Genomic DNA, 17718 nt, shown 5'->3' with positions numbered 1-17718 from the left:
CAAAGTGCGTTTGCGCTTACTTGGCATCAGAGTCACATTAAGTATTTGGGAGTAAACATTACCAAAGACCCTTCCCAATTATTTGAAAGCAATTTTCAACCCATATATAACTGACTTCGAAAAGATGTGAGAGAGTGGCAGGGGAAGAAATTTTCATGGATAGGTAGAATCAATATTATTAAGATGAAAATGCTACCACGTGTCTTGTACCTTCTGCAGACCCTTCCGATAGACATACTACATAAGTGGTTCTCCAACCTCAACTGTTTAATCAAGAATTTTTTGTGGGGGGGAAGGAAACCCCGCTTTAAGCACGATATTTTATTTAGGGGGAAACATCTAGGTGGGCTCCAACTCCCTCATTTTGAATCTTATTATGACGCTGTTATGCTCGGCAGAATTTTTGATTGGACAAGAGCCAAAGCTGACAAGCAATGGGTTGCAATAGAGGAGTGGGCTCTCGGGCACAGCTCGAGCGCCTGCCCCTGGCTTACAAATCTTTTGAGATTACAACATCCGGTAATAAAACCTACCCTGGAGTGTTGGACTAAACTCCGCAAATTTAGTTATATTTCCTCCGTGATTTTGCCTTTGACCCCATTGTTTGGTAATAAGTCCTTTCCCCCTGGGATCATAGAAAAAGAGTTCAAAATCTGGTCTAAGGCAGGAATTATTCGTGCAGGCCAGCTGGTGGGACCGTCTGCTGTACATACCTTTGAGTATCTGCAGGCCAAATGGAGCTTACCTAATTCGGAATTTTGGCATTACCTGCAACTTAAACACTTTTTAAACACTGAAAAATTCCGGTTGAGTGTCAAAAGGGAATTAACGTAATTTGAAACTATGTGTATCTCCCCTTTGAGCCCTGAGCATACCCTTTCTGGGATTTACACAATCTTGATTGTGAACCGCTTTTCATCCTTGCCAAAATTTACAAAAGATTGGGAAAAAGACTTGGGGAATCAGGTACAAGAGAAACATTGGAATAATATTTTTCAAACTACCAAGGCTAGTTCTCTTAGTGTAACAGTGTTTGAGACGCAGTATAAGGTCCTTTCCAGGTGGTATAGGTGCCCTAACATCTTCGCTAAAATGTATCCTGGGAACTCTAACTTATGTTGGAGATGTGGTTCGGCAGTCGGGACCCCGCTACATATCTGGTGGGAATGTTCATCCCTGAGACCCTTCTGGGAGGGTGTCAAAACAACGTCAAAGGAAATTTTAAAAACGGAAGTTCCAGATGATCCAGGTTTTTGGTTATTAAACCAGACAAAGTCTTCGATTTCAATATATAAAAAATCCTTGCTAAAGAATTTAAATAGTGCCGCAAAGGCAGTAATTCCCGTTCACTGGAGATCCTCCTCTCCTCCAACCCTGAAGGAATGGCTCAATCGCATTGAATCTTATAGATACATGGATGACTTGATTCTTAGCTCATCCGATAAGTTCAATGACTATTGTTCCATTTGGTTTAGATGGTTAGAATTCCAAGGGACAGGTAGTTACACTGCCTTAACTAGATGAGTCCCTTTCTGTTATTCCAGCGAATTACATCTAATGCTCATTTTCGACTTGATTTTTGCTCTTAGGTCCCTTACCTTCCTACCCCTTTGCTTCCCTCTTTCTCCTTTTCTTTCTTTCCCCTCTTCCTCTTTTATCTCGCTTTCTTTTTTTTCTCTTTTAGAATTGTTGAGTAATACTAATATCTAATATATAAAGGCAATTACCTATACAAAGGCGAAACGTATAACCAATAGTTACATGCGGGTTTATTTAATGCTAGAATAAACAACATTTATCGTGGTTTTGTTTCTTATGTATTTTGATATATTGTCATCGCATGTAATTGCCCTTATTCTTTTCAAATGTATTCTTGCAATTGTATTCAATAAAAAGATATTGAATAAAAAAAAATAAAAAAAAACAACTCTCCAACATAACCAAGCTTTCTATTGGAGTGTTTGGATTTTGTTTCCGGGTAGATGTGTCATGAATTCCAATTTATACTATCTTGTGACTGTTGACAAGACCAATGAATCTGTAGTTGTTAAGGCCCATTCATCTGAAAATCTGTTCAACCAGCCTCCTACCATCAACTCTTTGGGACTCCCTGACTTTTTGCAGCAGAAACCCATGTCTTGAAATTTCTGAATGAAATTGTCTGCTCTAAGTTTTCCCAGGTCTGTACTGTTTGGCCTCTCTGAAATCCGTCTGAGGACTAGTCTTTAAAAGACTTCAAGAATATCATCTTTTACTTGGTCTGTTTTGTGACAACCAGACTGACTTTCCTCCGGATAACTGAAATAGAAAAATCCACTAGGTCAGGATTAAAATTGTCCTCGCCTAGAATTTCTATTTCTCAGAAATGTCAGTTCACCTGCAGAACAAACATCCTTCTAATGATCCAGAATTAGCATTCTCCTTAGCAGAGTCTGCTATATGAAAATAACTGAACAGAAAGGGAAATCTAATAGAAAGGAAACCTATCTATATGTATACTACCACAAAGCTTGCTGTTGCTTCCCTTGGACCACTGGATTGAAACCTATTAGTCCATTAGAGTGGATTGCTAACAGGTCATAATTATGCAATATGCTGGCTAGGCTGGAGTCTAGGGCCCAAGACCTTCAGGGGCGTAACATTTTTCATGGGTGCAAAATTGTCACAAGAAGAGGTATAAACTATAATTAATTTAAAAATATAATATAATAGTTTGAGGCTGGCACCTCGTAGCAGGAGAATGAGGCTGGCCTGGAAACAGGAACTGGCACCTGGAAACAGGAGACTGAGGCTGGCACTTGGGAGCAGGAGACTGAGCTGGCACCTGGGAGAAGGAGGCAGATGCTAGGTAGGATCTCAATGGCTAAAGGGAGAGTCAACAGAAAGTCCAGTATGAATATATACAAAGTCCTTTACACTTGCCAGGGCCAGAGTTCCAGAAATGCAGGATGGTCAGAATAGCTGTGGGTCAGGGTGCCAGAAATTCAGTAGCGTAGTCAGGAGGAACCAAAGTCAAAGCCAAGTATAACAAGATGAGTACTGCTAAATGAGCTGGAAAACAGGAATTGGGAACCAGAAATAGCAAACCAAACACAGCAATGATCCAGCAAGGTCTGATTGCAAGAGTTTAGTATTTATGAGGGAGGCAGCTCAGCTGCTTCTAGGGCACATGATCCTCATAGCGGTCACTGGTGGTGAAAAGCAGCACTGCACTTGTGAGGAATTAGTTCAGAAAGTCTGATTATTACAGAATGGCAACTAGGACACCTGAATCGAGTCTAAAAGATTAGCAGTGGTCAGGACGGATTCCTAAGCTCAGGTGTCTTTGTTTATCTAATAAAACTACATGATAGAAGTGCTCATTTGTGGCCTCACATTCCTCCGGTCACCTGGCCTCCTTGCTTCATAGCGTAGGTTTATGGAAGAGATTTGTCTGTCAGGTTTCCGACCTTATTGCCCATTATCAGTCAGTAGCAGCTTATCCTTAGTTTACTACCTGATTTTTCTTCCCAATTTCTATAAGTGGAGATTTTCTCGCAAAATGATTACCAAGGAGGGTAATAAAAACAGAAGAATGTAACTAGACTAGTAGTATAAAGGACATCAGTCTAAAACTTATATTATATGTTATATCACAAAAAAGAGGAACAGGGAACAGAGGACAATGTATAGTCTGCATCAGAAATAATGCTTTATTTAATATTGATATTTATTCCTGAGATATAAGACTTATCACTTACAAACACGCAAACAACTTTACACCTGTATACAAATTCTGCTCTTAGAACACTTTTAGAAGATGAAACAAGTTTGTCATCTGTGTAAACTCTATAATTAAAAAGCTTTTAAACATTTCCTATGCACAAAAGATGGAAATGGATTGTCATGTGTTCGTTCAACAAGTTTTGCCTTAGCTGTAAAATATTTTCTTACAATTATAATATAAAAATGGACTTCTCTTGTGTCTGATGTGTCTGATGTCTAGCGAGATGTGATTTTTGTGTAAAACATTTTCCACATTCAGAACATGAAAAAGGTCTCTCACCTGTGTGAACTCTCTGATGTATATCAAGCTGTGATATCCGAGCAAAACATTTTCCACACTCATAACACAAAAAATGTTTCTCACCTGTATGAGTTCTCTGATGTTTACCAAGATCTGATTTGCGTGTAAAACATTTTCCACATTCAGAACATGGAAATGGCTTTGCTCCTGTGTGAATTTTCTGATGTTTAACAAGATCTGATTTGCGTGTAAAACATTTTCCACATTCGGAACATGGAAACGGCTTCTCACCAGTGTGAATTCTCTGATGTTCAACAAAGACCCGATTTCTGTGTAAAACATTTGCCCACACTCGGAACATGGAAATGGTTTTTCACCTGTGTGAATTCTATGATGTTCTACAAGTACTGATTTGCATGTAAAACATTTCCCACATTCAGAGCATGGAAATGGTTTCGTACTTGTGTCAATTATCTTTTGTCTATCAAAATGTGATTTATGCGTAAAACATTTCTCACAATCAGAAAATGGAAAGGATTTCTCATCTGTGTGACCTGGCTGATGGGTAATACCATTTGTATTCTGTGCAAAACATGCCCTACATATAGAACAGGGAAATATGTGATCACCTGTAAGAGCTGTACTATGTGAAAGAAGATTTAAGTTATCAGGAGAACAATCTTCCTGATTAAAGGAATCAGATGATATATTTGCACTGTGAAGTGCTGGAGGTATATTTGATATAATGATGTTTTCTCCTGTAGAATCTTGTATGAGGTTTTTATATTCTATTTTACATTCTGGAGATAAAATGAGTTCTTCTTCCAAGGTATTCCTGCTGTTGTAAAAATGCATTTCTGGAAATATGAAGGTTTATTTTACAATATACCGCAATGCCCCAAATAACCAACCAATTACTAGATTAGATTCAAGCAAATTTATGATCTCAATTAGGGACATTTTAAGCTGTACTATATTTACAGTAGTGTTTACATGTTTATTTAAATAGTTTCCGATGCTTGATCTGGAGATTAGTTTGTAAAGTTAACAGAGGCGTGACTAACATAGAGCTGAATTGCGCTTTAAAAACACAAAACCATGGTCCAAGCATAAAATTACAGCTGAAATTACATGAAGACAATTGTTCTACCTCACGGCTTCCAGAAAAGGTGCACCATGCCCTTGAGGTGTATTAAAAGCCAGCTGTAAATGTAGTATTGCATAGATTTTCCTGTGTGTATTATTTATATGAAGATTTGCACCTGCAACATATATAGCAGAATTGGGTATTATTCTAAGACTGCATGAACACAGAGCAACAGGTGCTGGTTTATAAAATGTCCCTAAAAAACGTATTAAAATGATGACTGTACATATATAAAACAAAATGTTTATTTAAGAATAGCATGCTCCTTAAATAAGGGGTAAAAGACGGCCGGATAGGTGAGCCAATCATGACTCACCTCCGGTCGTTTGAATTTGTGGTGCCGCAGCAGGCCAATCAGCACTCGCGGCGGCGCCGAGTGACGTCAGTGCGCAGCTATTTAAGCAGCTGGGCGCCGCCATCCTGAGGTTAGTTCGCTGACGAAGCAGAAAGAAGAGGACGTCAAGGGACGTCCAGTACGAGCAAGCGGGAAGACGCCGGCGGAAATGGCAGGGTGCCCTTGTAAGGGCAAGGAGATACCTTGCCACGCAAAGACAGCGTCGAAGTTGCCGACGTGGAGCCCTTGTAGTGGCTAGAAGCGCCCCCGCCCAGAAGACAGCAGAGAGCTGTTCACTGAACAGAAGAAGCTGCCGCCGGCTGGAAGGTCAGAGACCCAAAGGCGAAGACGTCAGAGGCAAGTTGAGAATCCTGCGAAGAGCAGGTGAGTATACTCCCTGCAGTTAGGTTGGGCACTAGATTCGTGGGCACTTTGGGCACTAGGCCCGTAGCCAGATAGTGGGCACAAGACCCTGGCACAGTTAGGTATAGGCAGGGCATTAAGAGGACATAAGGCCCTAGTTAGATGGGCTGACAGCCCACAGTTAGAGAGGGGCATGAGGCCCAAATAAGAGGACATAAAGCCCTAGTTAATTGGGCTTATAGCCCATCGTTAGAGACGGTCAATAAAGAGGGCACAAGGCCCAATAGTTAGAGTGGGCAAAGGAATCATGAGTTAGAACAGGGCGAAAGACCCAGAGGTGTAAAGTGAATTTCAGGTGATAGACCTGAGGTAACAGTTGAACAGAAGGCTCCTCTTACCGTTCTGCATATCCGGCTGGTTAGTTAGTAGAGGAAATTGTCTTCCATTCTCAATCTACCATATACAGTAGCAACATGTTATTGAACTTGTGTAGTAATATAGTTTGTGTATTGTGTTTGGTTGTGCTGTGTAAGTTTCTTTCCAGGTGCAAGACGTCAGGCCCCCATTAAAGGTAGGTGCTTGTTACCTTACTGTACTCCTGTGATTTTCTGTGTCTGTGGGGACAAGGGGTTAGTTAGAGCACACACCGTTAGGGTAGGACTCAAGGTATTCTTCCTTTCCCGTAGGTCCCTGGGGTTAAGCGAAATTCCTGAGGCAGTAATTGGGCACCTCACTGGCAGTGCAGCACGGCCCTTTTGAGTTCCAGGGGTGCGTCCCGTGGTTACAATTGATGGTTCTAGATTGGGGCGGTGTTACCAATCAGGTGAACGCAACCGCCTCGAGTTCCGGCAGTGGCCACTGACGGTTCTGAGCGGAAGCCGCCACCCCAGTGGTGCATTGTTTCAGTGAGCCCCTGTCGGGCAGGTGGCAACTGGTTCTTGGGATTCTGAGTGACCCCATAGTGTGAAGATAGTCTTCTCGGTACGACCTGGGTGAAGGTTTAGGGTCAGCCCTCCGTAGTAGATGGTGAACACCGGCTGGTGTTCCCCGTAGGTAGAGGGAGGAGGTTTAGGGAGTACACCACACCAAGTACCTAGCGAAGTTGTGTTACCCGACCATTAGTTGTTGTAGGCTCAGGGCGCCTGTTGTTAGCTAGTGCCAGTTGTGTGAGTGGTACATTCTAGCCTCACTTGTAGAAGTAGAGGGAGGCCGTGTTGTATCCGGTTGTCCACAGGTGACGGAGAGGAGCAGGAGAACAGGGACCGGAAGTTGGAGTGCCCGGGTGAGTATAGCTCTCTTTATTCTTACTTCCGGTTAGGCCCTCACCAAAGGGTGAGTGGAGAATTTGGGGCGGGGTTGTTCTTAGTCGCAAATAATCGTAGTCCCGTGCCCTTGGCCTGAATAAAACGAGGTGGCGGCAAGCGGAGCGGACAGTGTCTCTGCTCCTTGTCGTAGTCTCGGACAGTCCTTTATGGTAGGCACGGTCTCAACTTCTGTTTCTTCCTTTTAGTTAAGTGGAGTGATCTGAAGGAGGTTCAGTTGCTGGTCTGCTGGAATAGGAAAGAGTGATATCGGTCTTCCCAGGGTCCAGGAGCCAGACCTTCACTGGAAACGGTGCTGAGACTTGAGAGCGCCTGGGGTGAATCAGAAGTGGTCATCATTTGGAAGGTAAGATATCTGTGTGCGTCTGTCCTGTTCCCTTGCAGACTTTACAACCTCATAGCAGGAGGCAGAAGCTGGCACCTGGGAGCAGGAGGCAGGAGCTGGCACCTGGGAGCAGGAGGCAGGAGCTGGTACCTTTGTGTCATGAGCCCCAGGACTCATTATTTTCCTTCCCATCTTCAATAAGTGGAGATTTTCTCGCAAAATTATTACCAAGAAGGGTAATAAAAACAGAAGAATGTAACTAGACTAGTAGTATAAAGAACATCAGTCTAAAACTTATATTATATGTTATATCACAAAAAAGAACAGGGAACAGAGGACAATGTATAGTCTAAATCAGGAATAATGCTTTATTTAATATTAAAATTTATTCCTGAGATATAAGACTTTTCAGTTACAAACATGCAAACAACTTTACACCTGTACATATTCTTCTCTACCTAAAATTCTTCCCACTTTTACAACATGTTTAGAAGATGAAAAAAGCTTCTCTTCTGTGCAAACTCTATAATTAACAAACTTAAACATCTCCTACACACAAAACATGTAAATGGATTCTCATGTGTTAAACAAGATTTGCTTTTGTTCTTAAACATTTTCCCACAATTATAACATAAAAATGGGCTCCTCACCTGTGTGATGTGTCTGACGTTTACCAAGATCTGACTTGCATGTAAAACATTTCCCACATTCAGAACATGAAAATGGCTTTGCTCCTGTGTGAATTCTCTGATGACTAACAAGATATGATTTGCGTGTAAAACATTTCCCACATTCGGAACATAGAAATGGCTTCTCACCTATGTGAATTCTCTGATGTTCAACAAGAACAGATTTACGTGTAAAACATTTCCCACACTCGGAACATGGAAATGGATTTTCTCCATTGTGAATTCTCTGATGTTCAACAAGATCTGACTTGCGTGTAAAACATTTCCCACATTTAGAACATGAAAATGGCTTTGCTCCTGTGTGAATTCTCTCATGACTAACAAGATATGATTTGCGTGTTAAACATTTCCCACATTCGGAACATGTAAATGGCTTCTCACCTGTGTGAATTCTCTGATGTTTACCAAGATCTGATTTCTGTGTAAAACTTTTCCCACACTCAGAACATGGAAATAGTTTGGCACCTGTGTGAATTCTCTGATGTTTAACTAGAATTGATTTGCGTGTAAAACATTTCCCACACTCGGAACATGTAAATGGTTTTTCACCTGTGTGAATTCTCTGATGTTCAACAAGATCTGACTTGCGTGTAAAACTTTTCCCACACTCAGAACATGAAAATGGCATCTCACCTGTGTGAATTCTCTGATGTTTAACTAGAATTGATTTGCATGTAAAACATTTCCCACATTCGGAACATAGAAATGGCTTTTCTCCCGTGTGAATTCTCTGATGTTCAATGAGCTTTGATTTGCGTGTAAAACATTTCCCATACTCGGAACATCGAAATGGCTTCTTAGTTTTGCACATTATCTTTTGTCTATCAAGATGTGATTTATGCGTAAAACATTTCTCACACTCAGAAAATGTAAATGACTTCACATCTGTGTGAATTCTCTGATGTTTAACAAGATCTGACTTGCGTGTAAAACATTTCCCACATTCGGAACATGAAAATGGCTTCTCACCTGTGTGAATTCTCTGATGTTTACCAAGATCTGATTTCTGTGTAAAACATTTCCCACACTCGGAACATGTAAATGGTTTTTCACCTGTGTGAATTCTCTGATGTTCAACAAGATCTGACTTTGGTTGTAAAACTTTTGCCACACTCAGAACATGAAAATGGTTTGGCACCTGTGTGATTTATCTGATGTCTAACTAGAATTGATTTGCGTGTAAAACATTTACCACATTCGGAACATGGAAATGGCTTTTCTCCCGTGTGAATTCTCTGATGTTCAATGAGCTTTGATTTGCGTGTAAAACATTTCCCACACTCGGAACATCGAAATGGCTTCTTAGTTTTGCACATTATCTTTTGTCTATCAAGATGTGATTTATGCGTAAAACATTTCTCACACTCAGAAAATGTAAATGACTTCACATCTGTGTGACCTGGCTCATGGGTTATAAGATTTGTATTCTGTGCAAAACAAGCCCCACATATAGAACAGGAAAATATTTGATTACCTGTAAGAGCTGTATTATCTTTAACATGATCTGAGTTATCAGGAGAACAATCTATATGATTAGAGGAATCAGATGATATATTTGCACTGTGATTTGATATGATATTTTCTCCTGTAGAATCTTGCATGAGGTTGTTATATTCTATTTTACAGTCTGGAGATAAAATGAGATCTTCTTCCAAGGTATTTCTGCTGTCATGTCCATCTGTTGGGAATAAAAATACATTTATGGAAATATGAAGGTTTGTTTTAAAATATAACGCAATGCCCCAAATGACCGACCAGTTACTAGATTAGATTCAAGCAAATTTGTGACCTCAATGATGGACATTTTAAGCTGTACTATATTTACTTGATATGGAGTTTATTTTGTGGAGCTAAAAGAGGGCGTGACTAACAGAGCTAAATTGCGCTTTAAACTTCAAGACCATGGTCCAAGCATAAAATTAGTTGAAAATACATGAAGAAAATACTTCTTCCTCACGGCTTCCAGAAAAGGTGCACCATGCCCTTGAGGTGTATTAAAAGCCAGCTGTAAATGTAGTATTAAAAATATATAAAGTTTTTCCCCGGCGCTCCACCACTTAGAAAAAAGAAGAAGACCTAACACATATCGGGTAAATAGGTTATTTATTACTATGATATGCACACTTGTATATATCTGGCCAGAGTATGTATATAAACGTTCTGCTTTGACCTGACTGAGATCTCTAGTGCACGTTGCTGCAGTTAAAAAACCACCCCACGAGGAGTTAATTAATGTAACCAATGGGATGGCAGGAGGAGGAGTATATATAGATGCGAATCTACATGAACACTCATTCACAATTATCCCTGAGGAAGCCTCATTGCATGAGGGGAAACGCGTTGGTTATAACATATTTGAAATTGACAATATCATCCAAAGTAAGGAAGGACTCATGTGAGACCGCACAATTAGGAACAGACTATCTCCAATACAAAAGCGGAACTATCAAATTACATCTGAGTTCCCCGCCGGACCGAACACAACAACACGCGCATGCGCCAACGAATTCCCTTTGCAGGGGAAAGCACAGCCGGAGCTCTCGCTGCCGACATCGGAACAAAGCAACAGGGACTCACTGGATTCAAACCAACAATCGTAAGTCTATCCATTATAAATGTATCTAATGATGGAAACAGTATATTGGACTGACTATTAATGGATAGTGAAAATATGGTTTTATAAAGACTACAACATTTTATGATCAGTAATGTTTTAACTGCAGCAACGTGCACTAGAGATCTCAATCAGGTCAAAGCAGAACGTTTATATACATACTCTGGCCAGAGATATACAAGTGTGCATATCATAGTAATAAATAACCTATTTACCTGATATGTGTTAGGTCTTCTTCTTTTTTCTAAGTGGTGGAGCGCCGGGGAAAAACTTTATATATTTTTTATTACCTATAAATGTGAGAGAGAGCATTTAGACCCCTCAGGGCAGCACCCCAATCTAATAAGAAAAAACCTGAACGAATAGACAGCGCTTGGGATTTTTATCTATCTTTGTAAATGTAGTATTGCATAGATTTTCCTGTGTGTATTATATATATGAAGATTTGCACCTGCAACATTTATAGCAGAATTGTGTGTAATTTTCGCACTGTGTAAAAACAGAGCAACAGGTGCTGGTTTAAAACAAAATCCCAATAACAGGTATTAAAGTGATGAATGGGCAGATATGAAGCAAAATGTTTATTACCCTTTAACTACCGCCCTATCTCACTTCTCCCCTTTGCCTCTAAATTACTCGAGAGGGTTGTCAGCAATCGCCTCACTAGACACCTCATGGATAATTCCCTCCTTGACCCTCTCCAATCTGGCTTCCGCCCCCTCCACTCCACTAAAACCGCCCTGGCTACAGTTACGAACGACCTTCTCTCAGCCCAATCTAAGGGTCACTTCTCCTTGCTCATCCTCCTGAACCTCTCAGCAGCCGTCGACACCATTGACCACCCCCTCCTGTTGCAAACCTTCTGGCTCTGTCCTCACCAACCGCTCCTCTCTGTATCCATTTCTGGTTCATCTTCCACCACCCGCCGCCCTCCCTGTAAAAGTTCCTCGGGGCTCGGTTCTTGGCCCTCTACTCTTTTCGCTGTACACTACCTCCCTGGGTGATCTCATCACGTCCTTCAGTCTCCAATATCACCTGTAGAGTTAATTCTCATTGGCGTACATCTCCTCTCCCAATCTCTCCCCCTCCCTTATGTCTTGTGTATCCGACTGCCTTTCCGTCATCTCCTCTTGGATGTCATCACATTTTCTCAAATTCATCATTGTCTGAGTTCATCGTCTTCCCTTCTTCTAGATCTTCATCCCATCTCAATCTCTCTATCATTGTCAACAAAACCACCATATCATCCGTTCCCCAGCTCCACTGCCTGGGCGTCACCCTCAACTCCTCCCTCTCTTTTACCCCCCAAATTCAACCTTTCGTTCAAACTGTTGCTTACAACTGTGTAACATCGCCGCATCCGACCCATCCTATCCTAGGATGTAACCAAACCCATCATCCATGCTCTCATCATTTCCTGTATTGACTACTGTAACCACCTTCCCACTGGCCTCCTCCTCTCCCACCTCGCCACTCTCAGGTCTATACTCAACACGGCTGCATGACTCATCTTCCTCTCCCCTTCTGCCTGCCTTATCCTTCACTAGCTCCCTTTCCCCTACAGAATCCTTTTCAAACTCCTCACACTCACCTACAAGGCTCTCTCCCTCTCCACTGCCCCTTACATTTCTAAACTCCTCTCCATTCACACTCCATCCCATTCCCTTCGGTCGGCCAATGACCGTCGCCTCTCCTCCACCATGATCACCTCTTCCCATTCCAGAATCCAAGACTTCACCCAGGCTGCCCCTCTTCATTGGAACAACCTCCCACGCTCCATCCCACTGTCCCCTAATTTGAGCTCCTTCAAATGGGCACTCAAAAGTCATCTTTTCATCAAAGCCTATTAACCATCAACCTAATCTCCTGTCCATACTTGATTACCTTACCCTCTCTCTCCCTCCTTTCTTGCAGTTGATCCCCTCCTCTAACTCCCCTTGTGCCTCCTGTCTGTTTACCCTCCCTCTAGGATGTAAATGCTTATGAGCAGGGCCCTCTTCCCTCTTGTTTCTCTACACTGATCACTATACACAGGTCACACTGATATCACACACCTGATACACACTGATCACTATACACAGGTCACACTGATATCACACACCTGATACACACTGATCACTATACACAGGTAACACTGATATCACACATCTGATATACACTGATCACTATACACAGGTCACACTGATATCACACACCTGATACACACTGAGCACTATACACAGGTCACACTGATATCACACACCTGACACACACTGATCACTATACACAGGTCACACACTGATCACTATACACAGGTCATACACCTGATACACACTGATCACTATACACAGGTCACACCAATGTCACACACCTGACACACACTGATTACTATACACAGGTCACACTGATATCACACATCTGGTACACACTGATCACTATACACAGGTCACACTGATATCACACACCTGATACACACTGAGCACTATACACAGGTCACACTGATATCACACACCTGATACACACTGATCACTATACACAGGTCACACACCTGACACACACTGATCACTATACACAGGTCACACACTGATCACTATACACAGGTCACACACCTGACACACACTGATCACTATACACAGGTCACACTGATATCACACACCTGACACACACTGATCACTATACACAGGTCACACACTGATCACTATACACAGGTCATACACCTGATACACACTGAGCACTATACACAGGTCACACTGATATCACACACCTGATACACACTGATCACTATACACAGGTCACACTGATATCACACACCTGACACACACTGATCACTATACACAGGTCAAACCAATGTCACACACCTGATACACAATGATCACTATACACAGGTCATACTGACATCACACACCTGATACACAATGATCACTATACACAGGTCATACTGACATCACACACCTGATAACAATTACCTCTTATATCCATGTACTGGTGGTCTGGGTGATGGAACCTTTATCAGGATTTGCAGATAAAGTTTTCTCTCGATCTTTGTTTTCTTGAACTCTTCCTCAAACACTACAGTTATTTCAATCAAATATATATATATATCATACTTACCAACTCCCGGAAACTTGTTTCTGGGAGGGGGCGTGACTGGAGGGCGGTAGGGGGCGGGACGAGGCCAATCGAGTCATTTTGGCCCCGCCACCCACGAAACCGTAATTTCCATCGCGGGGGGCGGGGCCAAAATGATGCGATTGGCCTCGTCCCGCCCCCTCCCGCCCTCCAAAATGGCGTGATTCACCGAGTGACGCGATTCTCGGTGAGATTGGGATGCGGGAGAAATGCCAGCTTGCCCGGGAGCCCGGGAGACTGACCCGAATTTCGGGAGTCTCCCGGACTTTCCGGGAGAGTTGGCATGTATGATATATATATATATATATATGACACCAAAAAAGTCTTTAAGCTAAAAAGCGCTTATTTAACACCAAGTGCAAATATAAAACAAAGGTATACTTAAATTTTCAATAGGCAGCTCCCCAGTCATTCAACACCTGTCTGCAAGTGTCAGGCCTAATAGATAAGATACAAAGAGACAGGGGGCGCCAAACATAGTGTATTACAAGTGATATATAACACTCTCCACAATTATGTAGTGCTCGTACCAAATAATCAGTAAATCGGCTTTGGTAACACAAGACATTGTCAATGCTATTGTTTGGGGAAAGTTATCTGGATTTTTGAAGTTTGCAAGGACAAATATCTCTTCCAGCCATTCTCTTGAGTTCACAGACTGGATATACCATCTGAACAAAAGGCTTGCTGAGAGGAATTCTATCCTATTCGGTACCATCAGAGTGACTGCTATTTCTGGCCTAGATTTACTGATTATTTGGTACGAGCACTACATAATTGTGGAGAGTGTTATATATCACTTGTAATACACTATGTTTGGCGCCCCCTGTCTCTTTGTATCATATATATATATATATATATATATATACTCTGGATTAGGAGTCGGCCATTTTCCCGAAGACCAACTTTGCTTGTTTAAAGAGGCATTATCCTAGATAAAATGGCGCGGATACTGCAGACAAGGCTGAACCACTCAGAAGTTCCCACTGAAATCTAGTGCGACAGATGGCGCGAGAAATTATTCATCTTAAAACAATCGGAATCTAGGACACTAAACGGTCTTCAACAAAATGGCTGCCGACAGGGTGAAAAGGTTGTTTGAAGTTATAAGAAAACGGAATTACCTATGATGCTCTGCTACGGATGTTTGATATTTGTATTGCAGTAAATGTGTGTCTAAAGGGACCTGAGAGACAGACGTGTGATCTATCTACGTTATATACAGTTAATAACTGTGTTATTTTATTCTCTCTAAATAGTCCCTGTTTGCAATCCTTACTATTTTACATTGTATTCCATGCAATTCTCAGAATATCTTCCTATGCTGTGGGCTTTAATCCTTTATTATGTATTAAAGTCATACCTCCCAGCATTGTCCCAGAGGTAATTGAGAATAAAAGATCCTCCCCTAAAAACACCCCTGAATTACTACGTGCGCCATAGACACCTACCTGTGTTGTGTGCGGCCCCAACTTACGATGGTGATATCCCCGCTCACCATGGAGATCGTTAGGGCGGAGCAGCAAGCGCCACCACCCGGGGCACAACGTCCGAGGAGTGGGCCGCAGGCTCAAATGTGAGTGAGGAGTAACTCAGGGCCACTCTGGCTGTCATAGGGGACAATGACACTCAGAGCAGCTCTGGGCTACTCCTAAGATCATCACAGTACCCCAAGGAGCTGGAGTACCGGGGATCCCGCCTGGCCGCTACTTTAGTCTTTTTTTTTTCACAGCCATCACTTTACTTAAGGTGCTGGCCCTTCTCCTGGGACCAGACACCTCATTTTATGTGCTGCAGATCAGAGATGTGTTCCTTCACTCCCCTCTCTCATGTCTCCCCTCTAATTCTTCCCTTAGCCTCTCCTCTCTCTCCTCCCGTTCCCACAAGTCTGTCCCACCCTTCCCTCTCTCCTCTCTTTTTTCCACAGAGTGGAGAAAGCGGTGCAGTAGTCCAGGGGAGGAGACCAGATAGAATACTGTCCTTAACAGAGTGCTGATTACAGGAATTGAGAGGTGTTTGTTGCTGTCATTGGTGAATAGTTTTCTGACTGCTGCTATCTGTAGCTAGTGTTGTGAATCCTCACACAACCTACATGCACAGCTCACTGCAATTCAGGCCTTAGTAGCAGCACCTCCTGTTCTGGTTTTACCAGTGGCCACCAGTTCTGAACCAGAACCTCAGGTGGTGTCCCCATAAATATAGTAGACTGGGCTCAAAACCGGCAATTTGTGGCTCAAAGCCGCCTGGCCTTTTAATTAAATACATCCTGGCCATAGGTTGGCCAGGAATACGGGAGAAGTTTCTATTTATGTATTAAGGGGGTTGAAAGAGTAGGATATGTTATAAATAGAGGAGTAGAAGTCTCCAAATAGCATGACAATGTTGACAGGGTCATATATCAGGGAACCCATCCAAGGGGTAAATGTATCAAGGTGAGAGTTTTCCGGTGAGTTTGGAAAGTGGAGATGTTTCCTATAGCAAACAATCACATTCTAGCTATTATTTTGTAGAATGTACTGAGTAAATGATATCTAGAATCTGATTGGTTTTTCAAACCCATCGGAAAACTCTCAGCTTGATACATTTACCCCCTAGACTTGATTGAGCAAATTAGGTTTAGGGAGCGCTCCTGTCTGAGTTTATTGACAAGTACAGCCAAGTCATAAAAGCTCTTTTTGTGCATTTTAAAGTATGAAGTATTCAGATCGGAAATCTTGGCCAATAGTTTAGGAGAGGGGGTGATTTAATGTTTGGAGAGTTTCAGTATGAGCTTCTTAAGAGGAGATTAACTGTGAGGCTTTTTTCTTTAAGATATGAGCTTCATATCATTTGGAAGCCAAAGTGACTTCTTTAAGTTACAAAAAAGTTTCAATAGCTGACCTGATTTCATGCACAAAAACTGTTGTAAGAGGAAGGAATCTTCAGGCGACCAGCGGTATTGATGTGGTGGGTATTTTTAGTTGATTGGAAAAGAAAGTAGATTGCTCCAACCGAGAGGGGTAATATCTGCCTCAGTGATCTTTTGTGTAAGCATAGAGTCCACAAACAACATATCAAGTCTGTACTATGTGTTGTGGAGGAAAGAATGATATGTGAATCCTTGGAATTCATAACACCATGTACCATGGAGGTAACGGAGTTTGAGCTAGCTCATTTTTTGGAATCCGTGGAGGAGCTCTGAGAAAGGGATGCACATGTAATGCACAGATGATTTATTTAATTTGGGACTGATGATTAAACTAATATCTCTGCCTAAGATAAAATGATTTATCCAACGTGTACAAAGATCGTGGATGGGAAGGGGCCTGGTTTTGGCTTGGAGAATAAATACACACCAAAATAATAGGATATAGCTAACGGGTCCCTGTGACAATAAAATATCTGCCCTCAGGATCTGTGTAGGTTGTCTTGTGAGAGGAAATGTTTCTGTTAAACATGATAGCTGCTCCTTTGTGTTTGCAGTCAGCAGAAGCAAAAAATGTTTGCAAAAATAATTTACTGTATAAAGTTGGATGTATGACAATGCAATGCGTTTCCTATAGAAAGACAATGTCAGCATTTTCTCTTTTCAGTGCATTCGAAACTAAGGTGCATTTCTATGGAGAGTTCAAGCCATTGACATTAATAGATCGCAGTTTTACTGTCATAAAATAGTTGATGTTTTGTGATTCCAATAATCATAAAAAGATTACAAGGTTAGTGGGGGCTTAAAATAGTTCCTGTCTGATGACTCACAGGGAAAGGCAGAAATGGAAAGAGGAGGTTGATAGAGGGGAGAGGAACATCATCATCATCACCATTTATTTATAT

At 41.8% G+C, this 17718-nt stretch overlaps 2 protein-coding genes across 2 annotated transcripts in view; one reads left to right on the top strand and one right to left on the bottom strand.

The window, feature by feature from the left end:
• The window catches only part of LOC142159906 (uncharacterized), a 543776-nt gene that overhangs the window by 104823 nt on the left and 421235 nt on the right, over window positions 1-17718 (top strand). The gene's annotated exons all lie outside the window — the stretch shown is intronic.
• On the bottom strand, window positions 3936-13758 carry LOC142160619 (uncharacterized). The gene is given in 6 exon segments (XM_075215482.1): window positions 3936-4321; window positions 4324-4404; window positions 8166-9000; window positions 9070-9273; window positions 9350-9864; window positions 13746-13758. Coding segments are annotated over 6 exon segments (2034 nt in total).

This window comes from Mixophyes fleayi, chromosome 6, assembly GCF_038048845.1.
Source record: "Mixophyes fleayi isolate aMixFle1 chromosome 6, aMixFle1.hap1, whole genome shotgun sequence".
In the NCBI taxonomy this organism is placed as follows: Eukaryota; Metazoa; Chordata; class Amphibia; order Anura; family Limnodynastidae; genus Mixophyes; species Mixophyes fleayi.
Note: the sequence above shows the minus strand (reverse complement) of the source record. Positions and strands in the feature narration are given on the sequence as shown.